This window comes from Neofelis nebulosa, chromosome 8 (genome assembly GCF_028018385.1).
Source record: "Neofelis nebulosa isolate mNeoNeb1 chromosome 8, mNeoNeb1.pri, whole genome shotgun sequence".
Taxonomy (NCBI): domain Eukaryota; kingdom Metazoa; phylum Chordata; class Mammalia; order Carnivora; family Felidae; genus Neofelis; species Neofelis nebulosa.
This window is the reverse complement of record NC_080789.1, coordinates 124,896,389-124,916,911: the sequence shown is the minus strand read 5'-3', so window position 1 is coordinate 124,916,911 and position 20,523 is coordinate 124,896,389. Positions and strand designations below refer to the sequence as shown.

The 20,523-nt window shown below is 37.9% G+C and overlaps 1 protein-coding gene across 3 annotated transcripts in view; it reads left to right on the top strand.

The window, feature by feature from the left end:
• The window catches only part of MALRD1 (MAM and LDL receptor class A domain containing 1), an 824,069-nt gene that overhangs the window by 461,200 nt on the left and 342,346 nt on the right, over positions 1 to 20,523 (top strand). For all 3 annotated transcript variants that reach the window (XM_058681758.1, XM_058681759.1, XM_058681757.1), the window contains 2 exons: positions 14,239 to 14,484; positions 16,071 to 16,228. In XM_058681758.1, coding sequence (XP_058537741.1) covers positions 14,239 to 14,484; positions 16,071 to 16,228 — 404 coding nt within the window. The remainder of the gene's footprint in view (positions 1 to 14,238; positions 14,485 to 16,070; positions 16,229 to 20,523) is intronic.

Sequence of the window (20,523 nt, the reverse complement as noted above, 5' to 3'; positions counted from 1 at the left end):
AGGAGAAACACCATGGGGACAAACACGGTCCTCTTCAACACTATGCTCCCTATGCCAGAGCACAAAGGAGACAATTGTTAATTCTTTATTGTATAAAGGAATAAGTGAAGCAATGACATGAAAATTCTTGTGGTACTTTTGGTCTCATCAAAAGCTTTAAAAAGCTTAATTCCCTTGGTTTAATGTTGTCATTGCCTTCTTCTCCTTTTTCCTCTTCTCCTTCTTCCTCTTCTCCTTCTCCTTCTCCTTTTCTTTCTGATATGCACTTTACAATATTGAAGATCCATGGGAGAAATTTCTTTGCAGCATAGTGTCAAGGCGTGCTATGTTTCTCCTAAGCAAATAGTGTGACTTTATCTTACAGATACTCTGCTTTATAATTCCTTATGCCTCCCTTTGTATTACTCTGAATGATCTTGTATCCTAATTATTATAATTGCAGGATGATTTTTGTGTTCTAAGTTTGTATCTAGATTCATTGTACTAGTCTCTCCTTATATAGGGGTGATTCAATTAATTTACCCATTTGGCCACTTCAGTTCTTATGGAAAAGAAACAAAATATTAAAACATATCTATGCTAATCTCTGAAATCATGTTTATTCATTATTTGACGTGTGTACCAACTCATCTGGATTTAAGACACTAAAAGACTTGCTTGATACAAGAGGCTGGAGTTGGCCAGATGAAATCTTTGGTGATTCTAACATGTTGACTCCTCAACCTGTTTTTTCTCACACTTTGTTGAAAGATTCTCCAGCAAACCTGAATTCAGTGTACTCAAGGTTCCCATGTTCATGATAGTTGCTACCCATTCAGTGTTAAACAAAGGGTTCATATATTCTTTCCCTTCTCCTTACCACATAAAGGAATGGAAAAATCATAGTCTTTGCATTATTCTGAGAGTCACGAGTGGGCACAGCAACCAAAACAGGGGCATAGTGTGTGAATTCCCAGCTCAAATGGATATGTGACACTAGGGCTGTTAGCCCTTCCCTGGAGCATATTGGTTTGGAGTGGCTTAATCAGATTAGATGACTGATAAAGTGAGATAAATTGTCCAGCCCTAGCACAACGCCATGCTAGATGTTCTTTGTACCAGTGGTATCCCCTTCATAAGGTGATTTTGATAATTACATGACATAATATATAACAAACACCTACGACAGGGCCAGACAGAATTAAATACTTGATTATTATGTTATTGGCTATTATTAATATTTTATTATTTATTTTGTACATGTTTGATAAATTTTAATTAAGTTAGGGAATTTGGAGTCAGGCATACTAGATATAATCTTGGAAACTGCACTTGAATTTTCTTTTTAAAAATTTTTAAAAACTTTTTAAATGTTTGTTTATTTTTGAGACTGTGTGTGTGTGTGTGTGTGTGTGTGTGTGTGTGTGTGTGTGAGAGAGAGAGAGAGAGAGAGCAAGGGAGGGGCAGAGAGAGAAAGAGACAAAGGATCTGAAGCGGGCTCTGTGCTGACAGCAGAAAGCCCAATGCAGGGCTCGAATTCACAAACCGACCTCACCAACCTGAGATCATGACCTGAGCCGAAGTTGGATCCTCACCCTACTGAGTCGCCCAGGCTCCCTGACACTTAAGCCTTCTTATCCTTAATTGCCATTTTTGAAAACAGAGGTACTAAAATTGTGGAAATAGCCCAAGTGTCCATCAACTGATAAATGGATTAGGAAGATGTAGTATGTGTAAATATATATATACAATGTATGTATATATGTATATACTAATATATATAATAATATATATAATACACACACACACACACACACACAAAGGAATGTTATTCAGCCATAAAAAATGAAATCTTGTATTTGCAATGACATGGATGGAGCTAGAGAGTATAATGCTAAGTGAAATAAGTCAGAGAAAAACAAAAATCATATGATTTCACTTTCTTGTGGAATTTAAGGGAAAAAAAGGAGGAAAAAAAGAGGGAGAGACAAACCAAGAAAGAGACTCTTAACTATAGAGAATGAACTGATGGTTACCGGAGGGAAGGTGGGTGAAACAGGTGATGGGGATGAAGGAGTACACTTGTTGTAATGGGTACCAGGTGTTGTATGGAAGGGTTGAATCATGATATTGTACACCTGAAACTAACATTCTGCCGTATGCTAACTGGAATCTGAAAACTTAAAAAAATTTTTTTTGAGGTAATTAACATTTCTTACAATGTTGTTATAAGGATTAGAGATAATATTCATAAAGTATCCAGCGAAAAGCATAGCATGTAGGAGGTGATTATCATCATGAAAAAGTAGTTTTCAGCCACTTTTACATTGCTCTGCAGTGATTTTACCAACATCGTTTGTACATGTGCAAATTCATGTATGTAATACTCACATGCATGCACAACATACACATTTGTATGTAATATGTGTGAATTATGTAACACACACCCATAAATAATGTGTGTGTATACACACATACACACACACAAATACTGGAGAACACTCTTACTCTATTTTTGATAGTACGTTTTAAGGAAAAAGAGCCCTCCTAATCCTGTTTAAAAGAAGTTTGCGCTCTATTCATTATGAATGATGAATACAAAGTAAAAAATATATACCATGAATCAAATTCAAATATAATTTATCACAGTTAATTGTGAACATACTGGAGTGGTATGTAGGCATACAAATACCATGCATTTGTTTCGCCTCCTTTTAACAGAATTTAGCTTAGGTGACTTGTTTTCTTTTATTTTCCGCTTTGAATTAGATAATTGTCTTGGTTACATTACATAGAATTTGTTTTCACCAGGTCGGCAAGGTTTAAAAATGGAAATTGCTTTGTTATAGATCAAATTATACAAAGGTATTATTAAATTGGGATTGTGATTGTAGAATTCTGTCTACAGACATAATAGGGAAGTCTTTGCTGAAAGTGTTAGAAATGCATATTTTGAACAAATGGAATAGCTGCTGTCACTATCTAAAACAGAAGAAAGAAACCCAGAAATGTTGGTCAATTTCATCACAGTAAATAAGTCAGAGGTGGTTGATTCTCTTTCTCTAATACCTTCATTCTTGACATCTCGAAGTTCAGCAATCCAGACACAGCTCCATCCCTGTCATTTTTGTCCAAATACCAAAATGGCAGGTTATCTTCTAGTGAGCCATCTCCTGGGAGTCTCTCATTCACTCACTGATACATGCGCCTCCTCCTTGCTTTCTTCAGTTCATTCATTCATTTGTTCCTTCATTCATTTCTTTGTATACCCAGGAGAATGTATAGTGTACGCTTTCTAAGTACATGGTAGTTTCTATCCCCCATGGGCCCTGTGGACTAGCAGAGGGGATAGTCATTATGCCCATAACCATGTAGACAAGTACGATGCTGAATGTTACAAAAGTTGTGTAAAGAAGAGTTACCTGGCCTGGTGAGAGACTGTAATGGACGGTGTTGACCAGTCAAGATTTTTGCAGGAAGTAGCTATTGAGCTGAAATCTGCAAGATTTTCAAGGAGAGATTTCTAGAGGCAGGTGGCCCAGCATATGTAAGGTATCTATGGTTGGAGGAGCTATAAGAAGGTTAGTAGGTTTTTGTTGTGGGGAGGTGAGGGGTACCATGACAGGAGATGAGGCTGCAAACATGAGTAGCACACAGACTCTGAGTTGAATCTGTGTCCATTAGCCCATTAACACATTTGATCTTTATCTTAACTCTGGTAGGAAGCCATTTAACGACTTTCAAGCAGCGTAGTGATCCAATTTGCATTTTGAAAACTACTCTGTTTACAATGTAGGATATGAATTTCAGGAAGACTAAAGTGGATGCAGAGCAATCAATTAGGAAGCCATTTCATTAGTCAAGGAGAGACATGAGTTTCTGTCTTGAGAAATGCGTGATTCAGGAAATATTTGTGAAGTAAAATAGGATGGTGTTAGTGATTGAATGAATATGGGAAACGAAGGAGAAGCAGGGATTGAGAATGACTAACCCGATTTCTCCTGAATTATTTTACCACTACCTCCCTTCTCTCTTCTACCTGTTGCAGTTCATACTCCACTATCAATTTAGTACAGATCTTAGATATTTCGTAGAGTATTTCATTCCTTATATCTACTTTTCTAAACTGGAATTTGGTTCTTCCTTAATTTCGCTATTTCCTCCACGGCCCCCTGGAGTGGAGAGCGTGCAGGCTTCCACTTGGCATAAATCATGGTTTCCAGCAAACTGTCAACATTCTTGTCCCTCAGTCCAGGTTAATACTCATCAAAGGAGCTTCAGCCTGGTTTGAATTCCCCAACTGTAACTCTACTACTTGAATCCTTCTTTATCGTAGGTAGAGACCCCGGCATGTTGTTTTTAAATAAAACAAACGTTTAATTAAATACACACACGTAGTATTGTCAAAGATGGGCTAGATTAAAAAAAATTTTTCTTCTGACTTCCATTTTTATGTTGTTTCCAGTGGAAGCACTTATTTCCTATGTATCTTTCCAGAAACATCCGCTAAATACACCAGCATGTGTGTATCTTGTGGGTGTGTATGTATTCCTCTCTCTCACTTTAAAAATATTGTCATTTATTCTATATACCAAGTAGATTTCATTTGTCTCAAGAGTTTAAAATACTTAAAGAAAAAATGAAATTGTACAGTAATCACAAGTACTAGAAAAAATATGAGAGAATTTCATTTACTATTGGATTGTCAAAAAACATAAAAGGAAAGATTGACAAAGTTGACTGCCTAAAGGTACAAAATATAATTTTCCTGAAGTGTTTTGATCTTGAGATTTATCCCTATCTCATACTTCTCACTCTAGTTCCGCCTCATGGTAACAGCTCCATTTGAAATGTACTTAGAGACATAACCATTTCTCTTTAAATATTCAAAGCCTCTATCAGGTATATTGAAAAACAATAAAAGATTATCATAATCACTGGAGAAAGAATTCACTCGACTGTCTTCATGTTATCCCTGGTAGTTGAATTTGAAACTTCAAAAAATAATTATTTTTAATGCTCAAACTCATTACCTTACATTCTTAAATATGATGCACTAGAAACCCAGGTACACAAATTGTTCACCACCAAAACATCAGAAATTTCCTCCAAGTCAGAATCATGAAAGAATATAGATTTTTTTTTTTAAACTAGACCTTTGGATTTCTGGTTTTAGTGCTTTTACAGCAGAGAGTTAGAACTAGTTGAATGCTAGCATGCAATGTTAGCATAACATTTCTTAACTGTTAACTGTTAAAACTGGGTAATTAAAAAACTGAGGAATAAACCATTGTTTCTGGAAATACCTTTTTGAATGACAGGAGTGGCAATGTAGTGTAAATTTTTGCCATGCTGATCAAGACTGTAGAAAGTGTCCTTTGAATATTTGACTTGAAACCTTTTGGAATGAAGATGGAAACTGCAGGAACAGTATTTGAGCCAATTTGCAGTTTGTTTTCAGTCAAGGGCTGAGCCCAGGGCTAGTGAACATTGCCTAGGAAACATAGAAACAGAATCCGCTGTCCTCTGAACGAGAGCCTCAGCCACACTGCAGTAGTAAGCCAGTTGGAACTGTGGTAGATCTTTCTCCTCAAAGCTTAGGGGCTTCTTTTCTGCCTAGACTTCCTTCTATGTTTTTCTTGTTTTCTTAATGTAGATCACAATTCCTCTCCCTGTTTTCTTTGTCCATTCCTAATGGCTAGGATTATATTTTATGGAATTTCTTTCCACATATTACCTCCTTTTGTGCTAACATTAAAGAAAATGCCATGGCACCTTCACATTTTCAGGTTTTTGCTGCAAACTACTAAGGGGAAATATATAGGGGCTTAAAAAATAACAAATATGAAGGCCTTTCAAATGGTTCAGGATCTCTCAAAGCAACTGGTCTACCTTTTTTTTTTGTTAACCTGCCACACACACACAAAAAAAAGCACCATAAGAGTTTTATATTCTATCCTTATATCCCTTAGAAGGGTTGGCTGCTCCACAGAACTCTCTTGCTACATAAGTAGAATTACAAAGTGAGAGGAAGAAAAGCAGCTCCTGGAATCTGGGACCCGGCCTACTACTGTATCATTTAGGCTTCAGTGTTGCTATGAGCTGGTGGTTCTCCTGTTGAACATAAACAATTTCACAGAGCATCAACATCGGACAAAGCCACTCTGGAACCATGGATCACAGTAAAAACAAGATCACTTTTGTAATTGTGACTGAGCACAGATGATACACAAACACTGTCCCAGCCACAGAAATGACCAAACATCCCTGTGTCTTGACTCATAGGAGTGTTTCCAACCAATTACAACTTTAGCCTATTCTAGTCTTCCCTTTGTTAGGTAAGAATCTTTAAGGTATCCAATCACATAATTATTTTGCTTCCTGATAGCACCTAATCTGGATCAAAACTCCATTTCCTTCGACCCTTCCCCAAAGCAACCTAACCAAAGCCCTAATCCCATAAATCATTTTTCATGCCCTCTCACTGAACGGCCCCATGGTTCCCCATGGTGTTTTTTCTCCATCACTGCAACAAATGATAAACCCAACTTTATTCAACTACAGTGTGCCTAGTAGTCTTTGGCTGGAAGACAATTAAGAGAGAATGGGGTCAAGATTATGGAGTCCTTGTGGGCCATTTTAAGAACTTTGGCTTTTACTCTGATTGAGATGGAATGACACTGGAAGGTTTTATTTTTTTAACTTTTTAACTTTTATATTTTTAGAAAATTTGGGGATAGTTTCCAATTCATGGAAATATTACAATAACTATACAGAACTTATATTTCATACAGATTTGCAGATTATTATCAGTTTGCCCTTTTATTTTATATATAATCTTACTTTCTTTCCAGTCATCTCAGAGCAAGTTGCAGATATCATCATGCCGTTTTACTTCTAAATAATTCATTGTCTCTTTCCTAAAATAGAGGACATTCACTTACATGTATAATCAATTAACATTGATAAGTGTTATTATTCAATTTATAGGCTTCATTCATAATTTATAAATTTCCCTCAAAATGTCCTTTATGTAATTTTTGTCTTTTGCCTGGTTCAGGATCTCCTCAAGAATCATACACTGCTTTTAGGTTTTAATTATCTTTATATTTCTTTAATATACAGCAACTATTAAGCCTTTCGTTGTCTTCTTTGACATTGACATGTTTGAAAAGTATACACCTTTTATTTTGCAGAGTATCCCTCAGTTGGTGTTTGTTGATTTCTCCTTATATCTAATTTTAGTTCATTCCTTTTTGTTGAAAATACTACATTAATTTGTCACCTTTCCTTGAGAATCCATTAATCGTGTTTCTCTTTTTAATTTATTTTAAGTTTATTTATTTTGAGAGACACAAGGACAGCATGAGTGGGGGAGAAGCAGAGAGAGTGAGAGAGAGAGAGAGAGAGAGAGAGAGAGAGAGAGAGAGAGAGAGAGAGAGAATCCCAAGCAGTCTCCACACCATCAGCGAAGAGACTGACGCAGGGCTTGAACTCCTGAAACTGTGAGGTCATGACCTGAGCCAAAACCAAGAGTCAGATGCTTAACCGACTGAGCCACCCAGGTGCCCTGATCATATATTTCTGAATCCATTTCTGAATGATATATCCTGATTCACTGGTCACTTTGTTTATACATAAATCAGTACTACACAGTGTTAATTATTATAGCTTTATAGTATTTATTGAAATCATGTGTTGTATATTTGCTAACTTCGTAGCTAATCTAGGTGCTTTACCTTTTTGTATATATTTTAGAATCATTTTGTTAATTTCTACAAAATCCTACTGAAGTTTTGATAGAGGTTATATTGGAATTATAGATAAATTTGAGGAGATGTGAGTTCTTAACAATATTAAGGTTTATGATCCATAAACCTGACATATATGTCCATGTAATTAGGGTCTCTTTCCTATCAATATTTTGTAGTTGTCAGTGTAAAGGCCAGCTATCTATTTTTTTAAATTTATCCCTATAATTTCATGTTTTAAAATGCTCTTTTAAAGGACTTTTTAAAAATTTCAGATTCTGGTTGTTTACTTCTAGCATACAGAAATGTGATTGATTTTGTATATTGATGACATATAATCTTGCTAAAATTATTTGTTATTACAAGAGCTTTCTGTAGATTTTGTATTATTGTTAGATGAATGTATTGAGCACATTTATGCTTTGCTTTCTTTGCCTGATAATTCCATCATCTTCTTTGTATCTTTATTTACTTTTATTGACTAATTTTTTTCCTGGTTATTTTTTTTTAATTTTTTTTAACGTTTATTTATTTTTGAGACAGAGAGAGACAGAGCATGAATGGGGGAGGGTCAGAGAGAGGGAGACACAGAATCTGAATCAGGCTCCAGGCCCCGAGCTGTCAGCACAGAGCCGGACGCGGGGCTCAAACTCATTGACCGCGAGATCGTGACCTGAGCCGAAGTCGGCCACTTAACCGACCGAGCCACCCAGGCGCCCCTTTTCCTGGTTATTGATCACATTTCCCTGCTTCACAGCCTAGTAATGTCTAATTTGATGCTGGAATTGTGAATTCTCTGTTGATAAGTGTTAAGGCTTTGTATATTCCTTTAAAATAATTGAACTTTGTTTTGGAGGTACTTAAGTACTGTTTGGGTCCTTTGTGATTTATTTAAAAATTTTTTTAAAGACAGGTTTAGAACAGAAGTCAGCATTTTTTTTAATTTTAATTTTTTTTTCAACGTTTTTTATTTATTTTTGGGACAGAGAGAGACAGAGCATGAACGGGGGAGGGGCAGAGAGAGAGGGAGACACAGAATCGGAAACAGGCTCCAGGCTCCGAGCCGTCAGCCCAGAGCCTGACGCGGGGCTCGAACTGACGGACCGCGAGATCGTGACCTGGCTGAAGTCGGACGCTTAACCGACTGCGCCACCCAGGCGCCCCTAATTTTAATTTTTTAGAAGTATAAACACACAATACGATATTAGTTTCAGTTGTGCAACACAGTGATTTATACATTACAAAATGTATAAAAGTGTAATCAATATACATTACAAAATGTTTGCCACAATAACAGTTACCATCTCTCATCATATAACTTTATTACAATATTATTGATTATATTTCCAGTGTTGTACTTTTCATCCCTGTGACTTATTTATTTTATAACTGGAAGTTTGGGGGCACCTGGGTGGTTCAGTCAGTTAAACATCCGACTTCAGCTCAGATCACGATGTCATGGTTCGTGAGTTCGAGCCCCGTATTGGGCTCTGTGCTGTCAGTGCAGAGCCTGCTTCGGCTTCTCTGTCTGCTTCTCAATCTGCCCCTCCCCTGCTCTCTCTCTCTCTCAAAAATAAATAAACATTAAAAAAAAACCTAAAAAATAATAACTGGAAGTTTGTACCTCTTTATCCGTTTCCTCTTCACAAATTTTTTTTCTGTATTTTTTTTAACTCAGGAAACTTAAGTCTTCTTTTTAAAGTAATCTACTGTAAAAACAAGTTGAGGTTAAAAGAATATGTTCAGAGAGTGAATATGTTCAGCTGTGCAGGCCATATGGTCTTGATTGCAACTACTTAACTGCCATTTTAGTGTGAAAGTAACCATAGATAATGTGTAAACAAGCGGGCATGGCTAAGTCCCAATAAAACATTATTTACTTAAACAGGTGGTAGGCCAGATTTGGTCCCAAGACTGTAGGTTGCCAATCCAATGCATAGTCTAGAGTCTATTTCCTTCAAGAGTTACTTTGCCCCATACTAAAATGTACCCTTCTGGAATTCATACTGAATGCCCTGTGTATTCACCAAGGACTCCACTCACTCTGGCTGGTAGAAACTCAAAGATATGTAGCCCTTTGTGGACTCTGGTAATTTTTTCAGTTTATAGCTCCTAGTTATTATTCCCTTAGTTGTTCTCTGTCTCTCTTTTTGGATTTTATCCTACAAATATAAAAGCTAGAATTCAGACAAAGACTTAAGCGTCTCTTGATCTCCTTTTCTATATAGCTCCCTTTCCTCCCACAACCGAACATTGAAAATTTTAGCTGTCCCAGACTGTATCTCCTCAACTCAGTGTTACTCTATTTTCTGATGGGCTGACCCTTGAGAGTTACAGTCTAGAACATGCTTCCATGCAGAAATCTAGGGGTGATCATAGGATGTGTCTTTTTTCATTTTTCTAAGGGATCACCATCCTGTGTTTCCTGATGTCCGATGTTTGAAAATACTTGTTTTATATGTTTTGCCCTAGTTTCTAGTTGTTTATTGCCAAAGGATAAGTTCATACTTTATTACTGTTTCTTACTGTGTATATGCTGGGAGCAGGTCTTATTACTTACTTTGATACTCAATTTGTCTCTGATTTGGCCAGTAAGTTTCTCTAAAAGCTGGCTCCTTAAACCTTTCATCATAATGCTATAATATTTGAGTACTTTGCTATTTTCTGTGACAAAGAATATCTAGGCTCATCTTGAACATTTTTGCTCTTAGCTCCAAATAGACCATTGTCCCAAGGAGACCTGGTTCCTTTTAGTGGGGAATACTAATTAAATAGAGTTTGGGACAGAGGAGTGATATTCAATTATGTTAAAATATCACATGGTTCTTTTTTATTTAATGGACCTTAGGGGTCACGGGTAGGACACAAAAATCAGAAGGGAAAGAATTGTAATAAACTCACATAAATTGTTGGTTGCTTGGACCAAAACAGTAATTGTGAAGGAAGATTGCATATGAGTTATGATATTAAAAATTATGTGTATATATATATGTGTGTGTGTGTATATATATATGCACACACATATATATGAGTTATATATACATAAACTATATATATATATAAGCTATATATATACACACACACACACACACACACACACAAACATATATATAGCATAACTCATATGCTATGTATGTGTATAAAACTTGGGCCCATCCTCCGTTACAAGGTGGACCTCCATTCAAAATTTGGTGCAGATGTAGGGGTGCCTGGGTGGCTCAGTCAGTTGAGCCTCTGACTTCAGCTCACATCTTGATCTCATGGTTCATGTGAGTTTGAGCCCAGAGTCGGGGTCTGTGCAGACAGCTCAGAGCCTGGAGCCTAGTTCCCATTCTGTATCTCCCTCTCTCTCTACCCTCCCCTACTCATGCTCGCTCTCTCTCTCTCTCTCTCTCTCTCTCAAAAATAAATAAAATCATTTAAAGAAAATTGATAATGAAATTGGGTTCAGATGTTAAGACTGAAAATACTAAGAGGATTGAAAATGTCTATTACATAATTAGGCTTCCTGGGACATTAGAGTAGCTTCAAAGCATGTCTAAAAGTAGTTTTAGAGAGTGAGAAAGGAAAACTGGCATAGAGTTTCATTGTGGTTGATGGGACTGGGGTGAGAATTTCTGTGCACAGGTAAGGGCATGTAATGATTTGAACCTCCTGCCAATAGGGGGAGCACTGGGGCTACCTTACTGTGTTTCAGCAATGACGTCAAACATCAAAAAGTAGAATCAGACTCTACTACACTACTACACAGAGCCCCTTAGAAGATTTGTAGTAACTGTAGTTATAGAATTGCCATAAACCCAGTTGAGGAAGTCTGTTGGCTGGAAAAGTTTGGAGGGGAAGAATCTGAGTTTGCAGTTAACATTGGTAAGCTTCAGATGTCTTTAAGATTTATTTACATTGTAGGTGTTTGGCTTTTATAATTTGTTCTTTTTTATAGAAAGAAAGTGCCCCCTAAGAAGGTCTCTGCCTAATTGAAATAAGAATATATTTTTACTAAAAATCAAAGTTATACAATTGCATAAAAGCTTTCATATCACAATCACTTAAAGACATACACTCTACCTGTAAGTAGCTGGTTTCTTTGGACGAAACAACAGGCATGGAAAATAATTTGGAAATAAGTAAATAACATTCACTGATAATTTTCCTTGATATTTAGCAAAAAAATATTTTATGGGTAGAACACATGATAGCAGTGAAAAAGGCTTTCTGTTCAAAATTTATCTTGTGTAATATTTGAATTATTGTGTTTTTTAAATTGTGTAGCTATTTATGTTTTAGAAATGTAAAAAACAATCTTAATTTTTATGATTCTATATTGATTGTGTAATATATTGGGGTCTATGGTGTGTTTCCATTTTGAAACATGTTCAAAATATTTTCTTGTTTGTCTGGAAAGAATTAAATTTTAGCTTGATTTGGTCCCTTTGAAGAAAATAATCTTAGAGACCAGTTTTGCTTTTACTCCCCAAACAAGTTGGAATTGACAGAATCAATACAAATGCCAACTTGTGTAAAACTAAATGATCTAGTAATTTTGCAGAGTCTCAACGGTCCCCTGAGAAATAATGCATCTGGTAGTCAACACCACCATTTTTGTTCCTTGGTGGGCTTGTCTTGTGATAGTTGACTTGTATCATTGTTCTTCTTTTCAAGTCAGTAGATTTAAAAAATAGATCAGAAGACAGTAGACCTGTGTCCAAATTGCACCTCTGCTCTTGAAAAATCATCAAGCCATTTAACATCTATAATCTCCATTTATTTTTCATCTTTAAATGAGAGTTAATGTAAGTGATATCCATTCCTGTGTAGCTCAAAATTGCTTTAATGTTATGATTCTGAGTCAAGTTCTGTGATTGAAACATTAAAGGTCTTTTCCTTACCCCCAGTCTGCTAAAACTGAGTTGGGAGCCTAAATAAAAATAGCTTAATCCCACGCTGCAAGAAAGGAAAATGTTAGCAATTAACCCAGACAAAAAAGTTTTGTTAAAGGCAGAATGCATGGTTGAAAGTTATTTTCAAAGGCTTTGCAGGTGTAAAGGGCATTTAATTAGGCAATTTTTTAAGAAACAACCCAGAAACAGCTTAGCACACAAAATGGCTAGAAGCCTTTGGAATACCATTCTTCTCCCTAGCGGTTTCTACATGGCATCCCACCATCTCCTCCCACTTCTTCCCTCTTAGCCATCTATTTTCTAAAATGTGAGACTGATCTAGGACATAAAATCTTCTTTATGAGATTTTATCAGCAGGAGTTTCCAGCTCCCAGAACACCTTCGAATAAATCCCTGAGTCACCTCCCAGCTCTAATCCACACCAGTGGATTAGACAGACCAGGTGGTCTGTCAACCACCAGACAACACGAGGCTCTGGAAGCTACCATGTAGAAGTGAAGTAGGGAGGCATTATCAGCTTCTCTCCCTAGACGGTGGGGGGGGGGACAGGAAGGAAGAAAATTTCTGATGCCATAGTGTCATAGAGCAGTTGGGAAGTGGATATCCCAAGTTGGATCTTTGAACAACCTTTCCTACTGAAATATTGGGACACTGGTGCTTATGCTCTGTTGTAATACTGGAGCAGGATAATAACAACACCTTTAATGTGCATATTGAATTACTTTGCTGTTTCCAGAGCCCTGTATTTCACACATTCCTTTATTTGACTAATATTTTCTGATCCTCTACTCATGGCCAGGCACTGTTCCAGGTACTGGGGATATAAACAAAAGTCTCTTTAGTTAGTTTACCTTCTGTAGGTTTTACTGTCCTTTTTTTTCTTTTTTTCTTTTTTTCTTTTTAGAAAGCTCTTCAAGTATAGGTATGATCCAAGTCTCATAACTGGGAAGTATCAGTACCAGAGTTCAAACTCAGATCTTCAAAAACATTGCTTTTTACTTTAAGCTTTCTGGAAAAAAAAAGTCTTTATTGTTGACATTGCTTTGTAGGGAAATTGCTTCTAAAATTCGAAACAATTGACAGGTATATATGCATTTTGTAGAAAAAAATCTGTTAGAAAGTTGAATATTACTTATATATTCATACCCCTGCTTCTGAGAAAGTACCATATAAGTATTTGGCTTCTGATAAATATTGAAATGCATGGGTGGTAATGGAATTGACTTCCAAATACACCATAATACATAAGCTCTGAATACCCTAAAGGTTTTGTTTCAGGCTAAAAAATGGAAAGCCACACTTTGGCTTTCAGATCTAATATATATTCTTGAACTCAGCTTACAGGAAATGCTCTATTTGAGGAGTCTTGGGGTACTTTCCTCGATCAGTAAAATGATACTTGATTTTTTTTTTTTCATTTTGAATAATCCTTGTGAGTGATCTATTGGCCGGAACCCTGAGGGAGATTAGAAGAGAGATGGGGGTCAGATAACTCAAACTCTTAAGAATACCATGTTTTATATGTTAAAGTAAATCCATTCTTACTAGCTATTAACCTCAGTGATGTGTTAGTAGTGTCTCCTCATCTTCATTTGTTTTCTGTTTTTTAGGTCCCTGCCCTCATGGCTATCGGGAATGTCAGAATGGCAAATGTTATAAACCAGAGCAAAGCTGTAATTTCGTAGATGACTGTGGAGATTATACTGATGAAGCCGAATGTGGTACCTCCTGTACTTTTGAGAAAGGCTGGTGTGGCTGGCAAAACTCCCTGGCTGAAAACTTTGATTGGGTTTTGGGGGTTGGCTCTCATCGAAGCCTACGACCTCCCAAAGACCACACCCTTGGAAACAAGTATGGTAGGTTATTAGGCTGTTACAGCAATCCTAATCATATTCACAGTGAGCATCTCATTGTTTCCCCAACAGCAACTGGAGAGCTCCAGAGAGACTACCATAGTACCATGGCCAGCAAGTTAGGCATTTCACAAATATATTTGTCTCCTGGGACTGCTCTAACAAATTACCAGAAATGGAAACAATAGACATTGTCTCACCCTTCTGGAAGCTAGAAGTCTGAAATCAAGGTCTCAGTAGAATTGGTTTCTTTTGAGAGCTGAGAGAGAGAATCACCTGTACCGTGCCTCTCTCCTAGCTTCTGATAGTCTTGGACATTACTTGGCTTGTAGATGATGTTATCCTGTGTCTTCACACTGCCTTCCCTCTATGCATGTCTGCCTCTATTTCCAAATTTACCCTTTCATTACAACACAATCTTAGTGTGGACTAGGACCCCCCTGATGACTTCATTTTAATTTGGTCATCCACAAAGGCCCTATATCCAAACAAGGTCACATTCACAGAAACTGGAATTAGGACTTCACCATCTTCGGGGGGACACAATTCAACATATAACAGGGAGCAACCACATTTTAATATGACTCTGATCATTGTAGATACATGGTAATATCCATAGAGGCACCTTTCCTCAATGACACGTGCTTATTATTAGTATCGCTGAATTCTGCCACTTCTTTGATCATTAGCACATCATGTAGCTCTTCAGATTTTCAAAATTCCCATTTGCATATGGAGAGACTAAAGTTTTCCCTGTGTACCAAACAGGGATTACAGAAGCGAGATGACATGTATGGAGGGAAAGCAATTTGAAAACTAGAAGTGCCATGCAGATGTAACCGTAAGATCACATATGTCAGAAGTGTTGGGAGTGCCTCATTTTTGCAGTAAGTAGATGAGGTCAAGCCTCAGACTCATTGGTCAAAGGACAGAGGACGTTAGCAGAATGAAGAAAGGACCCTGAATTCCTGGATGCTACAGAATAAGAGAAGAGGTATCTAAGGGTGGAAATTCCACAGGCCTCTGATAAAACAAAGCCATCTAAGCCAAAATAACCACAACAGAGAAAGGAAGGTCTGAGTCCCATGCAAACACTCAGCTCTACATATGTAAAATGTTTTGAGTATTAGATACATAAGTATAATGTACCTTTCATGTTACATATTAAAATTCTCAGCATTTTATTTATATACTCAATAGATGAGTGAAGTTTTGAAAAGTACATCATATTCCTTTATTTATATTTCATAGGTAGTATCTTCCCATTGTTTTACAAGAACTCGATAGTTGGAGGAGTCCATTATATGATTTCTATAGCTATCTTGTTGATTCAGCGGCACAAATATCCTGTCAGATCGGTTAATTTGCATACTGTGAAGTCCTTTGCTAAAAGCACACAGACGGTTGGAAATTGTTCTGTCAGTGAGCTAGAAGCAAGGCTATTAGATTTTCTTTCTGTTTCAAATGGAAATGCCTTTGGCAGCTCATATCATATGAAATATAATTAAAAACCCTAACTAAGATGGAAAGGCTAAAATGATCCCCTCGTTGTTATTTCTGTCCTATGTGAATGCTATCCTTGTTCCTAGGGCACTTCTTGTATCTGGAGGCTACTCCGGTGGGCCTTCAGGGCGAAGAAGCACACCTCAGGAGTGCTGTGTGGAAGGAATCCAGTGCTGCCTGCACCATAAGCTTCTGGTATTTCATATCTGCCAAAGCTACAGGGTCCATTCAGGTTCTCATTAAGGTAGGGTATTCATCTGTGATGCCTCTGAGCTTAGCGAGGCTTCCTACAGGCAGCACATGGCCAAAGGGACTTTATCATAGCTCTGCTAACTTGGCCAGAGGAAGCTTCCTTTCATCACGGGGAGCTTCCACTTGTGGTTCAAATGCTCGGCGGGGTTTGATAAGCGGGGCATGGGAACTAGCTTTGAGCTCAACATCATACCCTGTGGTTATGACTGAATCCCAGAGTCTCCTCTTACGATAACAGTTAGTCTAAGACTCATGAATTTCTCCTTTCTGTTTAGGCATCTCCTTCCCTAGCCTTCTCAGTAAAAGAAAATAGATTATTTGTACATCCGAAAGGAGAGTGACTATCCATTTTAACTCCTGTATGAACGATCATTAAGGGAACTAATATTAGACAGTTTGGTTCTAAGCACGCCGTGCAAAGGACTGAACCCACTCAGGAGCATGATCAAGGTGTGATTACATTGAACCGCTTATTAATGATGACACAATAACGCATTTTCTTAGTGAGGATTAATTGGATGTTTCTGTCAGGGCTTTAATTTAGTATAACAAAGTGACAGTGTTCAGGGAGCAAACTAACAAAGTATATATTAATATTAATAAGACTTGGTTCATAGACATTTATTCTTTGGCAAGTTAAAATGGCAGCAAAAAAGGAAATGAGCGTGCGTGCATGTGTGTGTGTGTGTGTGTGTGTGTGTGTGTGTGTGTGTGTATGCGTGTGTCTGTTCATTTTTAGAATCTAGTTAGAATTCTGAGAAAACTCACTTTAAAAACACACTTTAGAGGCCATTGCTGTTTTATCACACACGAACTTTGCTGAAGTGCCTTGCACTGATGGAAAATGCCTGACCACAATACCAAAGGGCTCTTACATCTGAATGGCTAATGACTGCATCGTCCATGTTTTATCTGAAACTTGAGTTAACTTTATAATTTAGGATTCTCCTATAATCAGAAATGCCTGCCTAATAAAATACATGCAGCAAATACCACAATGATTTCTTCTTATATTTAAATAGGGAAGCGTAAATATAATGCCTAAAGTTCTCACAAGAGTATTTTGCTGGTACTCCTTTGAATGGGATACTTGATGATGTGGTGTCTACCATGTGAAGGACTTTGTACCACTTTGTGGGCTTTGCTTTTATTATTTGCTCCACTCATAGTCACCTTTAATCTCTCTTATATCCTAGTAGCAAACTATATTACTATAAAATGCAAAATTAAACTATTTTGAGATACGTCTTGTTATCAAGTTCGGTTGAATGCCTATGGTTCCTCCAATGGAGGAATGTCTTACGGACATTTAACAGCATTTTAAAGCAACTGTCTTCCTACCATATTGAAAACAAACAAACAGTCACACTTGTTTAAAAAAAAACATGCTTATCCTCATTTAGTGACATTTACTGCAAAAGAGAAATCTTTCATAGCATAGATTGATTTTATGTTCAGGAATTTTAGGGCAATCATTTTATTTTGGTAATTAATATGATACATATTTTTGATCATCATTACAAAGTACTTCTTAGGCTACTCTCTGTGTGGAACCATGCTGGATTTTAACCTGCTCATTAATTTGAAAGCATCCTGGCCAGATGGCAAGCACAATAGGGGCAGGGATTCTGCCTTTTATTTCTTTCTTTCTTTACTTCTCATCTTTTGAAATGGTCTCAATTTATGCATGTGTTGCCTCTGGCTCAGTCTCCCCTGTCTATTCTCAGGAATGCCTCCTTCTGTGTTTCCCTCTTTTGCCTCCACACCAAGCCCAACACAATCTGGTAGATTCAGCCCTTCACAAAACTTTCCTTGACCACTTTTGCTTGTCATGATTAGTCTTTCTCAGAGTGTCCCTCACAGCTCCAGAAATTCCTCTTTCTCACTGGATGTTCAACTGTCTTTCAATAGACAGGTCATTAAATCTTGAGAGCAAGACCTTGAGGTTTTAGTCTTTATGTCCCTCTTATCTCTTCAGAGAAAGGACTGCAGGAAAAAAGGGGTGGCCCCCTAGAGCCCACTGCCAGTCTCAGGACATCCCTTCTGGGGACAGTTCTTTTGAAAAAAGTGGCTGATTATGTGTTACATACAAGACGATAAGTTCTATTCTGGGAATGGGGGGGGGGGGGGGGTTTCAAGATGGTGGTGTGGGAAAACCCTGCGTTCAACTCCTTCCATGGATAAAACAAACTTATAGCTACATATGTAATAATTTTTCTCTGAAAACAAGCAAACAAACAAAAAACTTGAGAATTAGAAGACTAACACTTTCACAACAAAAGACAAAAGAAATACTTTGAGAAAGATAGGAGAGACAGAGACATGGCCTTCCTGAGAACCCACCCCAAATGTAGTGACCCCACAATTGGGAAAGTTCTCCAAATTTGGAATTTTCCCACCAGGAGTAAAGAGATAGTACCCCATATCAGGTACTCTTACCTTGAGGGCTAGCACTGGAAAGATGAACCACCACACACACAATGCGTGATTTAAAAAAGAAATGGGGATGAAGACCAGAAGAATCATAGAATTCTAGAGGACATATATCCCACTCTTAAAGGGCTCATATGCAAACCCACTCACCTGAGATCTAGCACAAGAGAAACAGATTGAAAAGTACCTTACTGATTTTATGTTTTATTTTTTTTTTATTTTTTAATATATGAAATTTACTGTCAAATTGGTTTCCATACAACACCCAGTGCTCATCCCAAAAGGTGCCCTCCTCAATACCCATCCCCCACCCTGCCCTCCCTCCCACCCCCCATCAACCCTCAGTTTGTTCTCAGTTTTTAACAGTCTCTTATGCTTTGGCTCTCTCCCACTCTAACCTCTTTTTTTTTTTTTCCTTCCCCTCCCCCATGGGTTTCTGTTACGTTTCTCAGGATCCACATAAGAGTGAAACCATATGGTATCTGTCTTTCTCTGTATGGCTTATTTCACTTAGCATCACACTCTCCAGTTCCATCCACGTTGCTACAAAAGGCCATATTTCATTTTTTCTCATTGCCACGTAGTATTCCATTGTATATATAAACCACAATTTCTTTATCCATTCATCAGTTGATGGACATTTAGGCTCTTTCCATAATTTGGCTATTGTTGAGAGTGCTGCTATAGACATTGGGGTACAAGTGGCCGCTCTGGAAAGCAGTGTGGAGGTTCCTCAGAAAATTAAAAATAGTACCTTACTGATTTTAAAGGGACTATCAGATTTTAAAGGTTCTTGCCTTACAGGAAGCAACCTGTAAGGACTTTATCCAGGGATGGAAGTGCTGGTACAAGCCATTTTTGCAACTAAGTTCCTGGTGAGGGAGTAAATGGCTGCCATTTTTGGTGCCCTCCCTCTAGCCTGCTAACACATGGAGGGCGTGTTCTGCCCTCCCCACCACATAACCAGGCTGAGAGAGTACCCCACGTTTCAGCCACCCTGGGCCATACGAGAGCTGCAAAAAGACCATCCTCCCCATGCAGCAGCCGAGGTACAGCTAGATCAGAGGAGTGCTCTGAGCCCTGCCCTCCCTGTGCAGAACTGGGATGGGTAAGTGACATAAGCCCTCACCTCCCTGCACAGCAACCATGCCATGTCATAGCCGGCAGGCACACGCAGCCCATACAGCAGATGCCCATAGAGTGGGGCCGTGGAGTGGGGAGGTTGTGGGGAGTTTGTGCTTCTGGCTCACACTGTACAATGCCTACACACGACTACTCTTTGAAGACCGAAGGGGGAGCCACTGCATCTAACATATACAGAGAAAACGAGAGAGGCAAAAGAGGAGAGAGAGGACTATATCCGAAACCAAACAACAAGGGAAATCCCCACAGAGAGACTTTAACGAAACTGAGGTAAGCAACACAATAAAGAATTCATAGTAATGGGTGTAAAGATGCTCACTGATCTTGGGAGGAGAATGGATGAGCACAGCAAGAACTTCAACAAACAGATAGAAAATATAAGAAAATACCAAACAGAAGTTTAAAACAGAACTGAGAAATACACTAGAGGGGTTCAACAGCAGAACTGATGGAATAGAAGCATTTATCTGTGAACTGGAAACAAAGCAATGGAAAGCACCCAATCACAGCAGGAAAATAAAGGAAAAAAAATGATTTTAAAAAGACAGGATGTCCCCTTAAGGGACAGTGTCAAGCAGAATAACATTTTCATTCTAGGAATCCCAGGAGAAAGAGAGAGAACGAAAGGGCCAGGAAAACTCTTGAGGAAATAATGGCAGAAAACTTTCCTCCTAATTTGGGGAAGGAAACAAATATTCAAGTCCAGAAAGC